The sequence below is a fragment of the Patagioenas fasciata genome, chromosome 1, assembly GCF_037038585.1.
Source record: "Patagioenas fasciata isolate bPatFas1 chromosome 1, bPatFas1.hap1, whole genome shotgun sequence".
Taxonomy (NCBI): Eukaryota; Metazoa; Chordata; class Aves; order Columbiformes; family Columbidae; genus Patagioenas; species Patagioenas fasciata.
In genome coordinates, this window is record NC_092520.1 from 128,541,713 (window position 1) to 128,564,066 (window position 22,354).

General features: G+C 48.8%; 2 protein-coding genes across 4 annotated transcripts; one reads left to right on the forward strand and one right to left on the reverse strand.

Moving 5' to 3' along the window:
* Positions 1-1,270: 1,270 nt before the first annotated feature.
* Positions 1,271-4,669, forward strand: COPS7A (COP9 signalosome subunit 7A). Of its 2 annotated transcripts, XM_065850344.2 has the most exons (8): positions 1,285-1,526; positions 1,634-1,709; positions 2,251-2,339; positions 2,415-2,617; positions 3,077-3,182; positions 3,563-3,714; positions 4,042-4,107; positions 4,384-4,669. In XM_065850344.2, the coding sequence occupies exons 1-7, from the start codon at positions 1,365-1,367 to the stop codon at positions 4,079-4,081; spliced, it is 828 nt and encodes a 275-aa protein (XP_065706416.1). In that variant the 5' UTR covers positions 1,285-1,364; the 3' UTR covers positions 4,082-4,107; positions 4,384-4,669. The 2 variants fall into 2 exon arrangements, with proteins under 2 accessions (XP_065706407.1, XP_065706416.1); XM_065850335.2 differs by having other exon boundaries at positions 1,271-1,526; positions 4,042-4,669.
* A 10,096-nt stretch (positions 4,670-14,765) lies between these two features.
* On the reverse strand, positions 14,766-21,825 carry MLF2 (myeloid leukemia factor 2). 2 transcript variants are annotated; one of them, XM_065853303.2, is made up of 9 exons: positions 21,666-21,825; positions 21,360-21,433; positions 19,345-19,471; positions 18,899-18,934; positions 17,218-17,271; positions 16,740-16,865; positions 16,228-16,387; positions 15,899-16,139; positions 14,766-15,355 (listed from the first exon to the last, which is right to left on the reverse strand). In XM_065853303.2, the coding sequence occupies exons 2-8, from the start codon at positions 21,407-21,409 to the stop codon at positions 15,961-15,963; spliced, it is 732 nt and encodes a 243-aa protein (XP_065709375.1). In that variant the 5' UTR covers positions 21,410-21,433; positions 21,666-21,825; the 3' UTR covers positions 14,766-15,355; positions 15,899-15,960. The 2 variants fall into 2 exon arrangements, with proteins under 2 accessions (XP_065709375.1, XP_071670696.1); XM_071814595.1 differs by lacking the exon at positions 21,666-21,825 and adding an exon at positions 21,548-21,566.
* Positions 21,826-22,354: the final 529 nt, after the last annotated feature.

Consider the following 22,354-nt stretch of genomic DNA (forward strand, 5'->3'; position numbering starts at 1 on the left):
CCAAAATAGTGAGATCTTAATGGTGTGGAAGCAGAGCGATGTGCAGGCACATATAAGGTATTCTATGCATCTCTTTTAATTCTGGTGTGGTACTTACAGAATGTATCATTGAAATATGAAAAATACTGTGCCATACAGTAGTGTATCTGTTTTCTCATCAGTTATTATATGTGTATATATATATATCATATGCATATATTTAAAATGCATATATTTATACGGTCTATGAGAAAGATGGGGACAGACTTTTTAGCAGGGCCTGTTGTGATTGGACAAAGCGTAATGGTTTAAAAGTAAAGGAGACATGAGGAAGAAATGTTTTACAATGAGGCTGGTGAAACACTGACCCAGGTTGCCCAGAGAGGTGGTCGATGCCCCATCCATGGAGAGATTCCAGGCCAGGCTGGACGGGGCTCTGAGCAACCTGATCTAGTTGAAGACGTCCCTGCTCATTGCACGGGGTTGGACTAGATGACTTTTGAAGGTCCCTTCCAACCCAAACTATTCTGTGATTCTATGATTTTAAACATAAATATTGTACAGATAAGGGGTAGATATTCACCAAAACGTATTCAAAAACCCACAAACACACTGATATTCATGCTGCATATGTGACACCTAAGCCCACTCCAGCCTGTTGGATGACAGGGCAGTTCACAGGAGATTTTCGACACAAGAAGGGTGGCAAAGAGCAGAACAGTGAGCAGGAGCTAGCAGCAAGGAGGGCAGGCCATGAAAAAAGTGGTGGGGAACAGAGATGACGGCCGGAGGGCTGCTGTAACCAGCACGGCGAGGCCAGGGCCTGGCCAGTGGCCCCTGTCAGCCCGGGAGGAGGCAGACGAGCCCCAGCCTGGCAAGCATCGCCGCCCCTCGAGGTCCAGGAATGCGAGCCCGGCCGTGCCACAGGGTCTGCCCGCCCCGGCCTCACGCCAGGCCCCGCGGAACGGCCCGAGCCGCCGGAGCCCCGGCGCCAACTCCGCCGGCGCGCCGGCGCGGCGCCCAACTGTCGGGGAGGCGACGCGCCCGCCCTTCCAGCCAGCAGAGGGCGCCTTCGCGGTAGGCCCGCTTCGCTGGTCGGCCGTGTGGCCGACCAATAGGGAAGCAGCGGAGGCGGGCCGTGCCGCTGCCTCTCCCAGTCAGAGGCCGGCGCCCGGCGGCGGGGTAGGTCAGTGTCAGCACCCGGAAGTGGGCGCTCTGCAGCGGCGGTGCCATAGACAAGTCCTGGCGGGGCGGGCCGGGGCCGGGGCCTGAGCCGTGTGGCGGGTGGCGCCCGCCGGCGGGGCCGGGGCCGGGGCCGGGGCCGGGGCCGGTGTGAGAGCGATCGAGGCGGGGCCCGAGCCCCGCGGGGTGGCGGCAGCAGCACCATGGCGGCTGAGGGGAAGGTGACGGGGCAGAGCCAGGAGCAGTTCCTGCTGCTGGCCAAGGCGGCCCGCGGCGCCGCCCTCGCCAGCCTCATCCACCAGGTGCTGGAGGCCCCGGGCATCTACGTCTTCGGGGAGCTGCTGGACATGCCCGCCGTCCGGGAGGTGAGACCGGCCCGGCCCCCGCGGCCCACCCCTGCGCGGCAGGCCTGCCGGGCCCTGCCCGCGGCCCGGGCCGGGGGGCGGCGGAGCCTGACCCCGTGTCCCCGCAGCTGGCCGACAGCGAGTTCTCCCCCGTGTTCCGTCTCCTGACAATCTTCGCCTACGGCACCTACGCGGACTATCTGGGTGAGGCCGGGTGGCAGGGCGTAAGGGGGCTCATGGGCCCTTTCCCTTCACGGTGATGCTGGTCCCTCGGTGCGGAAAACGTGCCAGAGCCCCGAGGCGCTGGGGCCCCTCACCCGAACTGCCCCCCGTGCCTCTGTCACTGTGGCCCCGCAGGTTATTGTTTCGGGCCAAGACCACTGGGGTACCTGGCAATAATTAATGCTCCCGTTTGCCAGCTACGTGAGAAATTTCCAAGAACATCTTGACAAAGGCATTTCTGAGGGGCAAAGGGAAAGACTTGGGTATTCACTGGGACGTGCAGACCTGCATAAATAAGGCATGGGGCAGCTACAGAGCATGACTTGAGGCTGAGGGGGAGGAAAGTCTGCTCAGAAGAGGTCTTTTGAGCTGAGAATTAACGTGGATGGCTTGGCAAGATGTAGGATTGCTTGGGAGACTGATGTGCAGATACTTTGGGTATAGTGTAGATGCTTCTGTGCAGGGCTGGGAAATGGAAAATGAGGCATAAATTCTTATACCCTGTTCTTTCCTCTGACAATAGCTGAAGCAGCGAACCTCCCTCCCTTGACAGAGGCTCAGAAGAACAAACTGAGGCACCTGTCAGTCGTCACTCTGGCTGCCAAGATCAAGGTAGTGGTCCTATTTCTCCCCGATTTTTCCCTCCACTGAGATTGCCTCATGCTAGTTACTGTCATGTTTCCACAGTGCATCCCTTACTCAGTGCTGCTGGAGCAGTTACAACTGAAGAACGTCCGACAACTGGAGGACCTTGTGATTGAGGCTGTGTATGCAGATGTGCTGCGAGGGAGCTTGGATCAGCGGAACCAGCGCCTGGAGGTGGATTACAGCATTGGGAGGGATATCCGGAGGGAGGAGCTGAGCACCATCAGCCGCACGTTGCAGGAGTGGTGAGGAGGAAGCCCCCAATACTAACACCCAAAAAAGGTTGCAGGAGTGGCCGATGGCTTTCCCGGATTCCTTGTGTGTCACTGGAGGATAGCGTTGTGAGGTGGCATGCTGAATCCCCTTTCTTTCTACTTTGAAAAGGAATTTTCCAAAAATAGTTTTCCAAATCCCCCTGCTTGTTGCTGGAGGGATGATGAGACCGCAGCAACCTTTGCACAGTCCTGGCTGCTGGCAGCAGGCTTTCTGAGTATAAACATGTAGCCCCTAACCTAGTGCCACCTTGTTATTTGTCCCCCTCCTAAGTAATAACGTCACTACATTATTACATTGGACTCTAGTCCTTTGTCTTCCCTGCCTGGTGTAGCTGTCACTTTCCAGTCTTTTTGGTCTCTAGAGTTGAAATGTGTCACTTTCACATTTCTTTCTATGCTGGCCTCTTCATTTTTACATCTTATCTCCAGGTGCCAGGGCTGCGAGGTCGTCTTGTCAGGCATCGAAGAGCAGGTTAGCCGGGCCAACCAGCATAAAGAGCAACAGCTGGCACTTAAGCAGCAGATAGAGAGTGAGGTGAGTGGGCCGAGGAGGGAGCAGCCCAAGCCCCTCACTTTGAAATAACAAGAACCAATACCCTGTGGTTGTTACTGTCTTTGCTCGAGTAAGGCGTTAGCATTTCCCTAGGCCTGACTCCCCAGGGAGTTGTGCCTGAAGAAGAATCCTAAATGAGCTTAACATTCCTCTGCCTTTGCAGTGCAAGGGTCTGGACAGCTGTTAGCTCTTTTGTTTGACCTGAGCTTGCAGCTCTTAACTCCAGGCCGTGCTTTATTAAAAAAAAAAACAAAAAACAAAAAACAACCAAACAAAAAAGAACCTCAACAATGACAAAAAAACACTAAACCAAACTAAAAACCTTGGGAAATTCCTTGGTTCTTGCTTTTCTGCTGTTGCAGGTGGCAAACCTGAAGAAGACGATTAAAGTGACAACAGCAGCTGCTGCAGCAGCCACATCGCAAGACCCAGAACAGCACCTAACAGAGCTCAGGGAGCCGGCCCCTGGCACCAACCAGCGCCAGGCGAGCAAGAAAACTTCCAAAGCCAAAGGGTAAGGAGTGGGGGTAAACAAGCAGAGCCCCTCTGTGTTCTTAGGAGATGAACTGAGGGGAGCCCTGTTTCGGAGCAGTGAGGTTGCTGACTGCAGGGTCCTGCTCCCTGGACAGGGAGTGGTTAGAGATGTAGTCCCAGCTGAGCTTTTCTCCTGCTAACTTGAGGGGGAATCTCGGCAGCTCTTGGTCTGACGCAGAGTTTGTAAGTCTTCCTTGTGTTCTCCTCTTGCGAAGAACATCAGCTGCTCTTCTCTGTGTGCATTTAGAAAAGGAAATCAGGAATGAGCCTTAGTGTCCACTCTGAATTTTTTTTCCTCTCCCCACAGGCTCCGAGGCAGTGCGAAGATTTGGTCTAAATCAAACTAGTTGGATCTCCCTTCACAACTGGGAGGGTGAGAGGAAGAGATTTGGGGAATGGAGGGGTCCACAAGGGTCCCAGGTGTGATGCTTCTAAGCTCTTTTCCAAGATCCATCTTGCCAACTAGCTCTCCTGCATGTTTGTTCTCTTTCCTACCTTTTTTACTGACTTGCCAGGCAACACCTCCCTCCTCTTCGTCACAGCATTTCACACTCTAAGCTTCCAGTTGTATGCATTGCTGTTTTCCCTACCCCTTAAGTCCCCATCACCACTGCCATGTGTTTCTCTCTTTCTCCCTGTCTTTTGACAGGTCAATTTAAAGAGCCATGAAACTGTGTCAGTCACCTTTGCAGCTGCAGGGCTTCACAGAAGCTTGGAAAGGGTGCACTGGCGCTCAGCAATCATTTTGGCTCTATGAGACCCCTGGGATACTTTGCTCCAGGATGCAGCTGCCATCTCTGATTGTTTAACCTTTGTTTTACTAGGTGGGAGGGTAGTTTTTGAAGGGATTCTTTTAAAAAAGAATATAAATATGTTATAAATATATATAAAACAATAAAAGTATAGGTCTATGGAATATGGACATATCTGTACAATGTTGTGCTCCTGTGGTGGTGTCTCTTTGTCTCATACACTGATTCTGGATGTTCTAAAATAAGCTGTGATACTGAGAGCCTCTGTCCCATTTCTGGGTGGAATATATTCTCAAAATACTCTTCCAAAGGGCAGTGCCACAGTAGCTCAATAGAGCTGGGATGAGAATCTCTAAAGCAGGAATGAGTCATAAATCTTATTTAAATTGTTTATTGTATGATTGATTTGCATCCGGAATGTTCAAAAAGGTACTTTCCAGGTAGTCTCAGAGAAAGGTGCAAAGACTGAGGAAAAAATTCATATTTGTCTCAATACTATGTCCCCAGTGATCTTGGGCAAAATGGAAAGGGATGTAGTAACTTGTCTGACAGAGAGTTGAAGGTTACAGAGCCAGTGCCCACTGGGGTGAGCTTTCGTGGAATAGATGCTGCTTAAGCCATTCTTGGGTCATGTTGGAGTCTGGTAGAAAAAAAAAAAATTGAATCCTGTGAGATGCCTGGAAAAAAAACATCAGATTCTTCAGAGGGTGCGTGCTTGAGTCTGGCTCGAAGCCGAGTCAGTCAGATGCGAGTGTTGCGCTGCGGTTCCACCATGGTGTACGCTGATGTAAATGTAAATTGACACCGTGACTCCCACCCCCCGCTCGGTTCTGCCTCTTTCCTTGTGCCAATGCTAAAATTTGATTCCCTGAGCCTTGGTATCTCTGTGTGAGCAAACCACCGGAAAATTAATCCAACAAGGGAAACTCATGATCGTTGTCTGTATGGAGACTTTTTCAGTTCACTGGCCAGGGTGAATTTTCTTCTGGGTCCTGTGCAGACAAGCAGGACCTGGAGCTGAGGCAGCGGAGGTGGGAGGAAGCCTTGGTTAGGGGAGTGGGGAGAGGGGTGCAACCACGTGTTCTGTGGCAGCAAGGTGTGAGATCATCTCAATACTCAAAACACAACAAAATTGCTGGTTTGTGCAGTATTGCTATTTTACGAGTTTTGGATGCTGTAATGCAGCACCAGCTTTCAGTGGGAAACTGCTGTCACCTGAACCCACTAACTCACAAAACTCTTACGTGTGTAAGGTCAGAGAGCAGCAGCTGGCTGTGCCAGGGACAGGATTGTGCCCGGCTGTCCTGGGGTGACTGCAGTTACTGGCCGAGGTCGCCAAGAGCTAGGGCAGCCCCACACCTTTTCCTGTTTCGTGCCTCGAGGCATCCAGCCCTTCAACTGCAGTCATAGGCATGGAGATGCCAAGCAGAAGAGCCCTGACACCCAGACAAGAGCTGCCCGTCTGGCTGCAGGAGCACATAAGGGGGCAGCAAAACAGGTTGTCCCAACCCACCTAGAGTGGTCTGCCTAATTTGCAGCAATAGGGAGTCTACTTGACAAGTCCTGTTTTCCATAAATTGCAGGAAGGGCTTGTGACAACACTTTCAGCTTTTGCTTAAATTACGTTGAGCCTTCCTCCCTCTGCATTGCATCACCTTCATCTGTCTCTGTGAGTAAAGTCACTGTGCTTGCTGCATTTGCAACTGTCTGCAAGCAGCAAAAATGTCCATGCACACCACAGTCTCCCTTGGATTGGGACTGGGACCGAGTTGCTGGCAGGGGAGGTGATACCTGGCAAGTCGGGAGCACCTGCCAAATGTTTGGGCCTTCATGCCCCTTATAGAGGAGCTGCTGGCAAAGCTGTTGGGATGTGATATGAAGGAGAGAGGAGAAGGGCTTGGGATAGAGCTGAGCAGCCAAAGTGCACATCCTAACAGCCTCCTGAGGTCCAGTGGAAGCTGGGCTGGAGTGGTGGCACCTCCAGGAAGATCTGAAGTTACCAATAAAGGCTGAGGGTATTTGTGCCCCACAGGAGTCCCAATGCCTAAGGAAGAACAGCTGTAACAGATCTTTGTCCTGAGTGTCTTGGCTTCTCTCTGACCTTTTGGGCTTTCATAGACTCATAGAATAGTTTGGGTTGGTAGGGACCTTCAAAGCTCATCTAGTCAAACCCCCCTGCAATGAGCAGGGACATCTTCAACTAGATCAGGTTGCTCAGAGTCCCGTTCAACCTAGTCTTGAATGTGTCCAGGGATGGGTCATCTACCACCCCTCTGGGCAACCTGTGCCAGTGTTTCACCACCCTCATTGTAAAAAATTTCTTCCTCATGTCTAGCCTGAATCCCCCCTTTTAGTTTAAAACCACTACCCCTTGTTTAATTGTTGTCCTTTGCTCTCTTTACCACTCTCTGGTACTAGGTACAAAGGATCTTTTTAAACACCCATAATCTCCAGTGTAAACACAGTCCCTAGCCAGCATGGAGAGCTCCACACCAGTTGCATGGGATACATGGTCAGGCAGAGCAGCACCTGCACTCCGTACACACACTGGCATCGATCTTGTGAACATAAAAACGCGTGTGCAGCTGACAGCAACCAGTGCACGGACCAACACAGGGTTCTGCGGGGGCTTGCCACACCAACCCCAGGCTCGTATCCTCACGGCTAAATCACAGCCAGTGTAAGTCTGTCTGAGTGCTTCTGCCATGAGTTTGTGTTCTGGCATCCAGCTTGCCCCTCTCTCTGAGGCTCAGCTCCCTGGTAGCGGCATTTGCAAGGTGCCAATTTTCTCATTTGCCTCTCTTGAGGCTGGTTGTTTTGTGGATTTCAGAAGAGTTTGGGTTTAAATGTATTTGATCAAGGGGCATCTGCACTGCTCTGAAAGTCTTCCATTCTGTTTGCTTTGGAAAGGGCACAGCTTTTAAGACCTCCGTTAAGAAAAAGGAAGCAGAGGTAGCAGATAAAATTACTTCAGACCTTTGGTGTGACTGAAAAAATGAATGAGAGATGCACAGTGCGGAATGAAAATATTGCTGCAAATTGTCTTGCCAGGTGGCAAACAGTGGGCAGGAAAATGGGTTTCCCTTTGCCCTTCACCTGAAAACCACCCTTTTTATTTTCCTGTTCACTTCAGCTGTGACTGAATTTCAGTCAGAGAGGATGTGAGGATTAATTAATTAGTTAACATTTGTAAATCACTTGGAAGATGGCAAGAGTGAGATAAGTACTGATCATTATTATTACAAGTTTTCATTTTAATTTTAAATGTGTTTTAACCCTGTTTTTTCCTAAAGAAAAGACTCAGAAAACAGACCCTGAGTAGAGCAGAACAGAAATACTTGGACACACGCCACTCTAACTTCTGGCAAAGGAATGAAGTTTAGGGGGTTGTAAAAGAGAGGGTATGGAGAAGTGTTCGTCACTCCTTGAGGAGCAGGAGATCTGCCAGCCTGAGCACAGAAAGTGTAACAATTCTTGTGCATGATTCCTCACAACCTCTCTTTGGGTATTATATATGGGACTTTCACATCTGGATGCAGAAAAGGGAGGAGGTACGACAGGACCTGAATGGCTCTATCACTGGTGTCTGATTTTGCCAGTCAGCCTGTGCCAAGAGGTAACCATGGATTCTTGTCAGGAATTTGGGTTAGTGATGGTAATTCTTATTGCATTACTAGAGGCTCAATTTCTTCTGGGGAGCTTGCTGCTCCCCTTCTTGAAGACGGTGGGCTTGTCAGACACAACGGTGCCAGGAGCCCAGCGTCCACCATGGTGCCCATCTGTACCTGGTGAGTGGGGAGAAGCGCCACTGCAAGCATCCTGCAAGACTTGTCCAAGGTTCTCCCCATCCTCCAGTGGTTTGTGCTGGAGGACTTGTGAAGGCAGAGGTGGTCTTTGTGCTTAACAGCTGACGGCAGGGCTCCCCTCAAAGGGAGTCAGCATTTTGTTTACGTGGGTTGCTCAGGCTGCCCTTGCCTCTGTCCCCTAAATTAGAAATTTAGGGAGTTGTTTTTTGTTTGTTTGTTTATTTTTTGACAAACAGGAGGGCTGTTGTATATGAAAGCATTTGTGCATTCACCAAAGGGGCATTTGTGCACCTCCAAAGGCTTTTTATGGAAGGTGGGTACCTGACAGTCTGGTCTGTTGGGTGAACAGACATGGATGGAGAGATGGCTGTTCAGGTCTGCTTCCTGCAGGGCTGTACCTTCATAGAATGTCCTTGGGTTGCGAGGGACCAGCAAGAATCATTGAGTCCAACTCCGGTCCCTGCACAGGACAACCCCACAGTTCACACCGTGTGTCTGAGGGCATTGTCCGTCTCTTCTTGAACACTGTCAGGCTTGGGGCCGTGACACCTCCCTGGGGAGCCTGTTCCAGTGCTCCACGACCCTCTGGGTGAAGAACCTTTTCCTAATGTCCAACCTAAACCTCCCCTGACACATCTTCCTGCCATTCCCTTGGGTTCTGTCATTGGTCACCAGAAAGAGAAGATGGGTGCTTACCCCTTCTCCTCCCCTTGTGAGGAAGCTGTAGCCATCATGATGTCTCCTCTCAGACTCCTCTTCTCTAGGCTGAACAAACCAAGTGACTTCAGCCAGTCCTCATGCAGCTTCCCCTCCAGACCCTTCGCCAACTTCATGGCCTCCTCTGGACACTTTCTCGCAAAGGGTCTGTGCTGACAGCAGCCACCGACGGTTGCACCTGCCTCTTGCCATGGCTGGACCAGGACCCCTGGGACGAGGCCCTGGCTCTGCAGGACTACGGTGCAGTGCAAGCTGGAGTAGTCAGAGGAGTCCCATGGTCCATGCCAGTAGCCGCAAATGCAGCTCTCAGCTCACTGACATCCTTCTTGTCTCCTTTTTACGCCCTGGAATAGTTACTCATTTTCCTTCTGTGACCCCGGTCCCTCTGCCATCCTCTCCATGAATGTCTGTCCATGTTCCCACCTGCAAGGCTCTTCTTTCCTCACCCCTTTTCCTAGTAGTAGCCGCTGCTTAGCTGCAATACTCAGAAGAAAACAACTGCTTTCTCTACTGGTTCCTCAACCACCCATCTCTTGGGTGTTTCTCTTCAGGGCTGCTCCAGTTTTCGGCACACATTCCTGACAGTGCAGCATGGAACGGGGCTGGATTTTTATCTGTCTCCTCTACAGGTGGCAGGCTCTGCCACTGCTGGGGAAAGGAATTCATTTGCAATAAAATCCTTTGTGTGATGTGCAATTGTATTTGTATCATGATTAATTCAATAGTCACTGAAATGTCAGCTGCGTTTGAGAGCTGTGACCCCTATACAGGTAACAAGAACATCCAGAATTTCTGTAGCACTTGTGCATGCATTAAAAGCAACTCTAAGCCCTCCTGCGTGGAGACACAAGTGAACCCCCAACCCCTTCGGATCAGGAAGAAATGTTTCTGGGGAAGTTTTGCCCTGTCTCCTGCAGGTTTCCCTGCATCTGCCTGTGAAGCATTTAGCACTGGCTTTGTGATGTGGGAAGACAGATGATCTGGTGTGTGGGAGCAGGAGTGAGAAGGAGGCTCCTGGTAACCAAGTGTGATCACTTCATGGTGCTGTCTCATAATCCCTTGTGAAAGCTTCTCAAGTGCCAACTAAAACTGGTTAATTTTATTGTCCCCACTAGTCCCCCTGGCAGGCTGCCTCGGAACCTGACTGCTGTAGTGGTTAGAAAGTGTGGGTTTTTTTTATTTACAGCTTAAATGGATTCATAGCTAGTCTATATTCTCTTGCTCCTGTGCCAGTGTGACTTCAGCTGATGTTATTCTTCCTCCCTGGCGTTTATTCCCCTTAAGTACAGACTTCATTTTGTTTAACTAACCAAACCAGCCCCCTTCTGCATTGTGAGCTCTCCAAGGCTCATGAGCTATCCAACAAGCTTGCTCTTGCACTTCAAAATAAGCTTTGTTGGCTAAAAATGAGCACAGTTCTCTTCCACAGGTGAAGTCTGATCAGCCATCTTGCATAGCAATAGTAACATGTACCTATAGCTACTAGAAATGCCTCTCGGATTCTGTATGTCTGTCTTCTCGATGCCTTGGTAGGTGCTTACAATTATTATATGAATCACTGGTGATCCTGAGTCTTTCTTCTTTTCTGCTGCTCATAATCAACAAGGCTCCAGTTTACAGCTAAGAAAGTCTTGATTTTAGGTCCTATGTGCCTTTCCCTTTTTACTTTGTGGTACTAACTTCAGTGTCTTTGCTAAGGCATCAGCAGATACCTTCAAGGCCACCTATGTGCTCCTGTGTGATACTGTCATCCAATTTGGCAAAGTGTCTGGGTTTTATTTATTTACTCATGCATTTATTTTTTGCAGTCTTTGTTTTCCTTTTCTCTTATTAGTAAGGGTTGGATATCATGAGGCTAGCATCTCTACTTCCACCTGATCATTATGGCACCAGCAGTTGGAGATGGATGGTCTCTATTCTATTCCACTTCCTTTGTATCGCTGTGTTTTTTTCCCTTCTAAGTTTGCATTAAGTGCCTTTAGGATTATAAACCCAGCCAGCCAAAACAGCCAGATGTGAGGAGACAGCAGAAATAATAATAATAACCCAAGCGGAGTTTCCTCATGGGACCATTTTTTGAAGGGCTATCTTTAAAAACTAAAATTCTAGGAGAAAAATAAAGTTACATTTAAGAGGGAGCTGAGAAATAAAATGAAGTCATTTTTTGAGAGTGTTTTGGAACGTAGAAAAATGTTGCAAACTCAAACAAGCAATTTTAACCTAGACCCTGCAGTGAGGTCTGTTTTAAATCCTGTTGTTCCAGTACTAGAGTGGCTGCCATGCGAGTGACATTTGCCTGTGGGATTTTACACTCCTACCCCATGGAAGCACACATTTGTTTCCCAAACAAACTTTGTTTCCTGCAGCTCCCTCTGTGGTCTCATGTGCTTTCAAGTCCCTGTCAAGTCACCAGGTCTCTTCTTTCCCTTCCCACCCTCCCCGGTAGCTTAGCACTGTGCCACCCTGCTTCCCTCTCTGATTCATAGATTCTTGAAGCCTGAAGGGACAGGCCTAATCACGTCGTTCGGCTTCTTGAGTGGCCAAGAACCACCTCACCCTGTTCCTGTACCTGCTCTCCAACCTCTCTTGGAGACACCTCATCCAGGTTTGGAGTAACACAAGCTGGAAAACCCAGGTATCATCTCATGTTCATGCTCTCCCCTGAAGGCTGGCATCTCAGTTCCAGTTCCATCATTAGGTAGTTGCAGGTTTTCTGCTGGGTTGAAGAGCCCTCTGCTGTCAGAAGCCTCATTCCCGTAAAGGTAACGCCAGCCCATGCAAGTGGAATGACCTCAAACGCAAGTCTTGACTTCATGTTTATCTTGTAGTGCCAGTCAGTGCTTCCAGACTTCATGTCATCCTTGTTGCTCCCTTCTCAAATTCTTTTATTCTTTAGTGCCTTTTTTAGTGTCCTTAACTCAGATTTCACAATGGTTTCACTATTGTGATATAGAGGAGAAACTTTACCTCCCTTCTTGGTGGACGCAAGCTGGTGCCTCCATGTGTAACCCATCACCACAGCTGAGGAGTTATTCATTTACTTTGTTATCGCCCAATCCCCTAATTCTTTTTTGGAGTCACTCCAGAGTTTTTAGAAAACAGTTTTCCATCTCGAGAGAGCTCAGACTACATTTATGTCCCCAGATGAATATCTTTCTGCTTTCACTGCAGCCAGAAATACTTACTGTTTATAAATAAACACCACACCAACAGTTATGGACTGCTCTGTACATCTCATCTTTCTCCATCATTTATCACCTTTATTGTCCTCTGGGTCCTCCAAAAGCTTCATCAACACCGGTTTAATATCTTCTTTCTGATCATTAATTACATTACTAATGAGCATTAGTTTCAGAACAGCATCCTACTCAAAATAATTTCATATCCTGGGGTCTCTTTTTCCCCTCATTACTTGAAATCTATCAGTGAACTAAAATTTATAATATTGACCCTTTTTTTTAATATTTATTTTAATCAGGGAATAGTCTTTTGTGGCTAAGTAAGATACCTTGTGCTGATGTAACTTTTAAGTTGCCATAGTGCCTTTGTTAACCCAGTTCATTATTTAATCAGAAAATATTACAGCTGTTGGACAGGAACAATTTTGAAAAAGTGAGACTGAAAAAATTATAAAAGCAAATACATCCATTTCTATTTTAAAATTTATTGCATTTTTGATGTCAATGCCAGTTCAACTGTTTTACAACTGTGGATATCTCATTTAGTTTACAAATATTGGCACAAGGCTATTTCCTTAGTGTTATACAATGCTTTAAAAAGTGCAGTGAAAGGTACACAGGGCTTCAGGGCTACTGACAAAAACATTTAAAGACAAAGTTCCCGCTAGCTTTAATGGCTCTTATTTTCATGATAAATTTTCAAATATGGAAAACTGAATGTACAACAAACCAACCCCTGTAAGTTTCTATTCTGTTTGTGTGCAGCTCACGCATTCTCGTACCAGCTTAGGTCATCCATCAGGTTTTCCAGCCTCTCTCCACCTCATTCCACACCCCACCCTCTTTAGTCACCCCTCTCCCTTTTAAGCAGGGACCCTCCAGGTACCCTACTTGCTCTAAGAGCCGGACTTGCAGGACCCAGGAGTACCACTGAGCCACATTGCTTTGGTGCTTCAGCTAGTCCCGTCTGAAGGTGACAGCTGTGTGACAGAGTTTGTCTCCATCAAATGGATAAGGATGACTTGGAGCCAAACCCTGCACATCTTAAAAAAGACACTGTTTGACTTTCACATTGTGAACATCCAGTCCTCTTTTTCTCCATCATAGACATCTCAGAAATCTAAGAGACTCATCCCAGACCTTCCCTTTGCCCTGATACAGCAGGTGGACTATTTCCCATAGGAAACAATTTTCACTTGAAACAGTAACTAATGGAAAAAAAAAAATCCCGATATATGTGTGGTCTAAATGCTGAAGTCGGGGTTGTATAACAGAGGTGGGCTTTCGGATGGCGTGGGTGCTCTTGTTTTCAGGCAGTTCCAGGCACCTGCTTACAACAATGTGGAGCCTCCCACAGCTTGTCTAAAGAAGGTGGAAAAGGAGTACATCATAGGTTGCACACACACACCTTCTTGTTGCCTCTGTGCAATTCTCCATGTGCTCTTCCTTTGGATTAATAACCTACATCAGTGATCAGTAAGGGAATTTTCATCAAACCAGGGTATCGACAAAAGGGAGAGCCCCAAAAGGCCCCCGCTGGGGTGCAGATCTGCCTTTTTTCTCCTTGCCTTCACATTCTTTCAAGCCGCTGCCAAAAAGGCGCCACTGTGTCCAGACTGATGCCAGCCTGGAGCAGCTGAGGTGGCTTCTCCAACAGAACCCTGAGCAGCAGGTGAAGAACCACCCCCCAGAACCAGAGGAGTCAAGGAAGGTTTACCATCCCCCATCTTTGGGGAAAAAAACCAACCTTCCTGCTATCTGAAGTCAGAGGTTAACGTACTGTGTCAGCCTCAGGACTAGCAAAGGGGAGACCTTCCCAATACACTTCCTGTACTTACCTTTTGGTTTGAGATCTCTGCTCCCCTTGAAGGGTGGAGCATGCGCAGTCTCTGCCCTAAGCTTTCAGGGATTCCATCCTGCATCTTCTTTTCTGGGCGAGGTGTCTGTCCCTCTGTTAGTGCCCAGATGTGCAACATGGGGATACACGGTGAGATCCCAGCACACGACTTCCAAGGGTAAGTCATGCATCAACTTCCTGCCGTCTGTTCCAAAAGAGTTGATGAGGTTTACTAAGGGTGCGTGCTGGAGCAGAAAACTGGCGCAAGAGCCCAGGAGATCTTCCCTAGTCCCGTATTCCCAATACCTCTCAAGTTTCGCCTGATACTGAAGAAGAAAAGGTCATCCATAGCAGTGCCAGGCTCAATTGCAGAGAAATAATAAGAAAATAATGGAAATATTCCCTGGCCATGCAGGCATCCCACAGGCCCAGTTCTGGTCTGCACAGATGACCGGGCAGCAAGAAAGACCAACCAACCTCCCTTGAGTGCACAGCACAACTACAGCAATTAAAGGGTATTTTTGCCAACAGTGGGTTCTTGGGTCGTCTTTCATAATTTCCACGTGGAGCATCATTTCACTTTGTAACTATATGAGAAGGCTATCAGGCTATTTTCTATCAGAAAATAAAGCCTTAAACACCAAGTTTCTCCTCAGCAATTTCCCAAGGACATGAAAGAGGTTATTTAACTCCACAACAGGCACAATTAGGTCAGATGAAGGTAAAGACTGGTCCAACAATTCTTTACAGTTTTTTTTCCTTTATTCAGTAAACATCTAGTTACAAGTTTCACAAATTAAAAAAGTGTGGGAGCTGATTGAAGAGGGGTCAGGGGGGCCCACAGGCTGATCCAGCTTTTGTTCTACTCCTCCCTTCTCTCACACGCACATCCTTCTGCTTCTCCACAGCTGCACCGAGGAGCGGGAGGGGAATCGAAGCCTCTGTCCCAGTGAGGGGACTGACACGGGGTTCTAGCAGAATTCCCTCATATTTCTTTCACAGGGGACTAAACACAAACTTCAGAACCAGCGCAACCCAGCACAGAGAGAGTGGAAATGATGGAAAAGGTGAGGTGGCAGCTCCTCATGCCCACCACTACTGGCAGAAAGAACAGAACCAAGGGAGAGCAGAAAGGGAATGGGTAATTAATGCATTTCTTGCACATCAGTGAGATTCCCCATGCCCCACTGCACCACCCAAATGGGGCAAAAAAGAGAAATGCAGAAGATTAGTTGCTTTGTTTCAATTCTTAAGTGGGAGGGAGGTTAATACTAAATTTGAGGAGGATCCAAGTGGTGCTTTGATGGGGCTTCAGAGTTTCAGTATGTACCTGGGAGGAGGGAAACAGAAAACATAAAAAGAGTAAGTGATGACTAGAAAACAGCACAGAATACAGATAAGGACATGTTTAAACCTGATGTCTGGACATTTAACAAAAAAGGCAAAAAGTCCCTTCTCAAGCACTACATCACACCCTAGTGAACCCTATTGAAAACACAGGAGAGCAGACACCACCACATACTTATATTTCAAACTGGATTGCCAGCAAATGGTCACTAAGTTCTATGCAATGACAGTATAAGCACTCTACAGATTGTGATCCTACATAACTTTATACCATTTCAACCATCAGTTAAGGCTGACACCACACTTATTTGCTGATGACAAAGCTAACTTAAACAGCTTCCACCTTCCCATTCAGAACAGTGTTTTCTCAAAATTCACATCTTCCCCTGCTCTCAAGTGGGAAAACCCATTTCCAACCAACACTTCAAAATAATATAAGATTGGGGGGGCAATGAAAAAAGAAAAATCATATGGCTAAGAGGCAACTGCAGAGTGGAAGACAAGGAAAAAACTTGTTAAGACTTACAAGAGCGTGTAGGTAGATTTGGGGGTGACCACGCTGCACCCCCCACAATGTCTGCTCTGGGTTCACCAGTCGTATCGACGGGACTGTCTGGAGGGAGAATCCTCAGGGCCCTGGATTGCAAGACGAGTCCCTTCAGCCCGGCGGCCACTGCTGCCTTCATGACGTCGGTAATCCAGCCCCCGCTGCGGTCGAAAACGGGATGTCTCTCGCCTCCACTCATCATCAAAGGCGGCTGCATCACCTGCGTGAGGGAAGAACAAGGTCAGACAGGGTGGAGGTGGGAAAGCAGCACCTGGGCTTGCTGTGTGGAGGACAAGGGCAGTACTCACTTTCATCCATGTTGATGTAGTCCTGCCTCTCCTCCTGGTCACCCGTGCGATGGTTCCGGGACCTCTGCATGATGTGGGCCCGCTCCCTGATGTGGTGTCCAATTGACATCTGTTCCAAGCCACTGTCTGAGTCCCTTACGGTCCGCCTAGTCTCACGGATCTGAGGGCAGATTCTCATGTAGGATCAACATTGTAATGGATTCCCTCAGCCCTACAAGGCATTCTGATTCTTGCCTGCAGTATTTCAGTCACGCTGCACTGCCACCACTCCCAGGATGCCAGACACAACATAACGAAGAGGGGAAAATGGATTCCCCCCGCCAGCACTTCCCATGCCCTCCCAGTGGCCCTCAGCATGGTTCAGTGAGTCACAACGGGCTCCTCAAACTGTAGCTGACTGACAAGCAGAAGTGCTGTGGATGGCCAGCGCTGAGCCACCAAATGAAGTCTATCCGCCCACAGCAAAACCAACAGCCTCGTGCTGGGAAGGTGCACTGCAGCCTCCTCCTTACCCCACCAGGTGCTGAACGCATTTCTGAGGTCTCCTGATAGACTTTGGGCCCATCACCCAGGTTGGAATAGGAGATGACAGTTGAGGAGGTAAACGTCTGGCAGTTAGCACCACTTGTCATATGCTCCTGCAAGAGGAAATGGAGAACGGTATAAAGAAGGAACGGGAGGGAAGAAGAGACAGCAGTTAATTATCTCTCTATACAACTAAGTAGGAAGAGATTACAACGAAAAGAATATAACCCCCATGGGTCCATCTTTCTGGAGAATACATCTTCCTGTTAAATTAATTCTTGTGTCTTACTAAACAAGTCTACCCCCACACTTCTTCCTCACCCATCTCTCCTCCCTGCACTCAAGAACAGCTCTCTGTCTCCTGGTCATGAAGCAAGGCTCACAGCGTGTACTAAAGCAGCACAATAAGACGGGAGGCACTAGTCATTCCCCCTCCCTACAGACTGGCTTATGGAGGGCTCTTACCATGTTTCCAATCATGTCGTTCATCATCCCAAACATATCTATAAAGCCACCTGCCTGATAAAAAGGAAAAGATAACACAAGAATAGTCAGTTTGGAAAGATACAGGAGGAAAGAACAACAAACTATCTGCAAGGGACAAAAAACAGCTGCCAAGAAGAAAAACCTTGTTCTCTTCCCTTTCTTTCAGTAGTGCAGGGGAAAAAGAAAACAAACCAAACCCCAGACAACAACAAAACAAACAAACAAAACCAAAACCAAACCAACAAACCAAACCACAAAAAAACCACCAACCCTCCTCACCCCTCAAAACAAAAAATACACACAACAGGATTTGGGGTGGTTGTTCTCTCCATTCTCTCAGGTTGCATTGCCCAAGTGTTCTGACTCTCCAGAACTCTAGATACAGTAAAGTTTGTTCTTTTACTTTGGGTGTGACTCCCAATCCACTGGGGTTTTTGGGCCCGGACACTCAGCAAAGCTAGGAGAAGAAATCTCAGGATGTGCACCAACAGTGATCTTACCCATAAGTCATCCTTGATGATGTTTTCACCACATCACTGTCAACTCTGAATTTAAGCCACAAGGAAGTTTCCATTGATCATATTCTTTCTAACATAATAACACGTTTTCTTATTTTCCCTACAAACACCTGACTTTTTAATCTTGTAAACCTAAGGGCTACAGTAATATACTGGGCTAGCAGGTCTCACAGCTTAATTGTGCAATATGTAAACAAAATTACTATGTCAGTTTAAACTTGCTGATTTTTTTGTTTCCTCGAGTAGCCTCTTGTTCTCATTTCCAGCAGAGCAGTATTCGCATGCAATGTTATTGTCCTTTGAAGTCTATCTGTTTGTATTCTGATTAAACCTTTTCTGAGCTACAACAATTCCAGGATGCTTAGTCTCTTTCACTGAGGCAATCCTGCAGAGCAAGGCAGCTAAAGTTGCTGGATCTGGAATAACCTATTTCTACTGTATTTTAGTAGAGGGAGATCAGTATGCTCCCACCAGAGTGTTCTCACATACACACAGCCATTCTCATGCCAGTCCTGTTCACCTGAACTATTCTGTTGGCTTTTCCATCTACTATCACTGGCAAAGGAGGTTCAATAATCACCTCTGCCTACTGTTGGGCCAGTCTTTTCCTCACCTCATCACAGTTCCTCCATTACCTCCAAACAGATCCGCAGTTTCTTTTCAGACTTATGAGGTTATTAAGAGACTATCTGCTCTTCCTGGATATTAACTGTCCCAGTTCCTATGAAATATTGTGCTATAACAGCTTTAGGGCTCTTTTCTGGTCAAGGTGCAAATACAACCTCCTCATATAAACTGAGTTAGAATCCCTCCTCTAAAACAGCTCACAGACTAGATTAATACATTAGAGGGAAAATAAGGGGAAGGCCTGAAGCCATATAGTAACTCAATGAGACAGGTCCAAGAGAAAGCAGCTGCCTCCACTTTCAGTTCAATATCCTTTTCCATATTCCAGTTACTATAAATCTAGAGCTCATTCTGGTCTCTTCACACCTTCCTACCCTCACTACTCTTCAGGATAGATGATCTTGCTCACAGATGGTGACATTTTAGCACCAGTTGCACTCAGCACTGATGAATCTCAGTAGGGAGCCACTACTTGGAAAGCCTGTCAATTTGACCCAGAAAAACAGAGAACTTACCATGCCGAGCATCCCAAAGGGTGAAACAGCTCCTGCCTGCCAGGACAACAGAAAAACAGAACAAAGAATGACCTTGCAACAGCTGAACACTAGATCCTCATCAGAACACCTTCATCCTTCTCAGAAACAGAACTGGGAACACTCAGGCCTAACGAACAGGTTCACACCATATCACCCCTAACAAACCACACAGAAGGTGATGCTCCTAAATTTTATTCAGTTACATTGACTTATGCCCTTGAGAAGTAACATTTATTTCTTCATTTCCTCCCATTCAACCTCAAATGCAGTTGCACTCAATGCACGTGGAGTGACCACCACTGAGATTAATCCTGCTCCCAACATCCATGTGAAGGCAAGGGGCATGGCCAAACCAATAATGGCAGAAGACAGGAGGTAACAAGGCAGTTTAAGAAATTTTATCTAGTACTCAGCCCCTCTTTTACCTGCATCCTACGGCCAGCCTGGCGAGCTCCAGCTGTGGTCCCATCAGTGATGCCTAGGAGCGGGCCAAATCCAAAACTTCCAGAAAGCATACGGTTCATGTGCTGTCGGTGGATGGCAAAAGGGTCCCTTTTGGAAAGGTTGAGAGAACAGTGGTGAGGAAGAGATGACAGAAAACAAAGTCCTATATAATCCAACCATTCTGACTTCGAGTTTCTCTTATGTAATTGTACATTCCTTTCCAAGCTGAAAATCCAGAACCCAAATAACGCAGTGTTGCTTATGGTGATCCTTGGGGCTGGAAGGGACCTCTGGATCCCATCTTATTTCTTGCAATAGAAGGTATTACACCACAGAATCCCTCTCAGGCACTGATGCCTGTTCACAAGTAGTTTGGTGTTCTGCTCCCACTAACGCTTTAGGGCCAAGCACAGCCAAGGCCATTCCAGAACCTCACTGCTTTAACAGATGAAAGCCACTTCTCAGATCTGCAGTCCATGTACCACCATCATTTCATGCTCATTTCAAAACCCTGTACGTTAACAGCTCTGTAAAACAAACAAACCCTTCTAGAAGGGCAGTTCTTCATTTTGCAGGGAGGTGCACAAAGATTCTCCTGGCTGCAAAGAGAGGAGTATACTTAATGGGACCAAAGAGCATATGATCCTAGATATTGTCCTCTGATCCCTGCACACACACACGCACAAGCACACTCAAACACGAAACTGAACCCTCCAGAATGGACTGTATGGCCTGACACCCTATGACAGCCTTCTGCCCCACACGATCTTCATTTGCTTCTTCCCTACTATGTTATATGTACACCTGTCAAGAGGTTGAGACCACATACAGCTTTTGCAGATTTGAGAGGGAAAAATAATGGGGTTCCTAACTGGTTTTCCTTCTTTTCCTTCTTTTGCAGCCTCCACTTTGAGGGCTGTATGCATTCACACATGCTGGAGGAACCAGGAGAGAAAAAGAAGGACAAACGGCCACAGTAAAGTAAGTCTAGGAAATATCATAGCATTTCTCCGCACATCTTAAGCATGAATAACCCCAACAGCATAAAACATTCCTGAGATGACAAAAGCACCTAGTACAAACCAATACTTTTCTGTCTCTACTGGAACTGCTTCCCATAATAAAAGCTAGACTCATACCTGCCACATCAATGCAAAGACAGTCATTCTGTGACTAACTAGGACATCAAGGTCTCCTCTCCTGCTACTTTGTTTACAGTTGATAATATTGTTGCTTATTACCAATTTTAAAAACAAAGCCCAGAATTTACTCTTCTGTATAAATTAAGGCCACCCAACTTCTAGTAGTGCTATGCTTAACACAATCACATTCTTACTGTAGTACAGTCTATTCCTTATCTGCTTTGGCAAAGACTGCCCACTTAGTTTCACTGCCAAAATTTATCAATAGCATCCACTTTCTGGACTACGGACAGAAACAAAAACATTCAGCAAAAGGAATCCTAGGAAGAGTTCTTCGGATCTTTGTTACATTTCAAGACTGATGTTTCAAAAGTACCTGTTATCCTCTCTTTACTTAGTTCCTTACAACTTGACAACTGCATTATTAGTCCTCTCCAGCTCCATTAATGATTTCCTGTGCAACAAACACTGGACAAACAGTAGAACTTATCCGTCTGAACCAAAATCCTACTTTTCATATGAAAAAAGAAAAACATAAGGTATTCCAGTTCTCTCTTCCTCAGACATTTGCAATGCTTTTTGGCCTACTTTACTTAATTACGCTTTTCTCCAAGACTGTGCTCTACTATTACAGAAACCAGACCAATGGGAACCAGGTTATTCCCTGCGCTGCCCCTTCACAGCACGTCTGTACTTTTCCCCCGGCAGCTGCTGCGCTGCGGTGCTGCCCGCGGCCCAGGAGGCCCCTCTGCCCGCCTGTTCGGAACTAGGGCAGGGCACACCTCGCCCCCCAGGCCCCGGGTATGACCTGTGCCGCCCCAGCCTCCTTGAAGGGGATGCCCGGTGTGACTCACATGGCAAACATGGGGTCCTCCGGCTCGCCATCCCTCATCAGCCGGAACATGCTCTCCTCGGTCGGGGGCGGCCTCTGCGAAGGGGAGATGGAGGCTGAGCGCAGCCGAGGGTGCGAAGGGGACGAGCAGCGGCACCGGCCGCAGCGGCACCGGTCTCCCCGCCCCCTCGCCTCCTGCCTCGCACCCACCCGGGCAGCTGCTGGCAGCGCTCCCCCGCGGCGCCCTAGGCCGCGACCCCCCGCCGCGGTCCTCCCCGCACCGGGCCCAGGACCAGGCCCCAGCCCCGGCCCCTTTCCGTTCCCCTGCCTGCCGGCGCGCCGGTGGGTGCCGAGCGGCGGGCGCAGTCCTTCCGCCTCCGCAACAACCGGACGCCTTCGGGGCCGCTCACGCCTCCGCTCCCATCGCGGCCTGGGACCGCGCTCGCCCCCGCCCGCGCCAGCCGGCTCCCCTCGCGCATGCGCGCCCGCCCCAACCCGGGCGGCGCCGCGCTCACCGGGGGAAGGCGAGGGCGGAAAGGAGACCCCGCCCCTCTCCTCGCGCCGGCCTTGCCGTGCGCGCGCCCCGGAGCTCGGGCAGGCCAGCAGGGCTGCTCGGCAGAGCGCCCCCTGGCGCCCCCGGCGGTCAGGCCGGGCTGGGGGCCGCGGGCCGCCAGCTCGGAGCACGCAACGCCAGGGCGGCCTATGCGCTGCGGGGTCAGCCCCGCAACCTCGCACCACTGCCAGACGGACGCCCCGGGTCCGGGTCTGCAGGCCCAGCCAGAGGAGGATGCCCCAGGCGTGAGGCGTCGTAGGCCCAATGCCAGTGTGGCTGCCTTAACATCCGTAGAGTCTGAGTGCAGCAGCGGCGGGCACCGGGTGCTGCTAACACCACCCAGCTTAGTGCACGGCAGTGCCTGGTGGGTCCGGGAGCCAGCTGCAGCTGGCAGCAAGTAAAAACATGCCCAGGCACAAGGGGCCATTGTTCTCGGGCAGAGGTGGTGGTGGGCAGGCATCAGG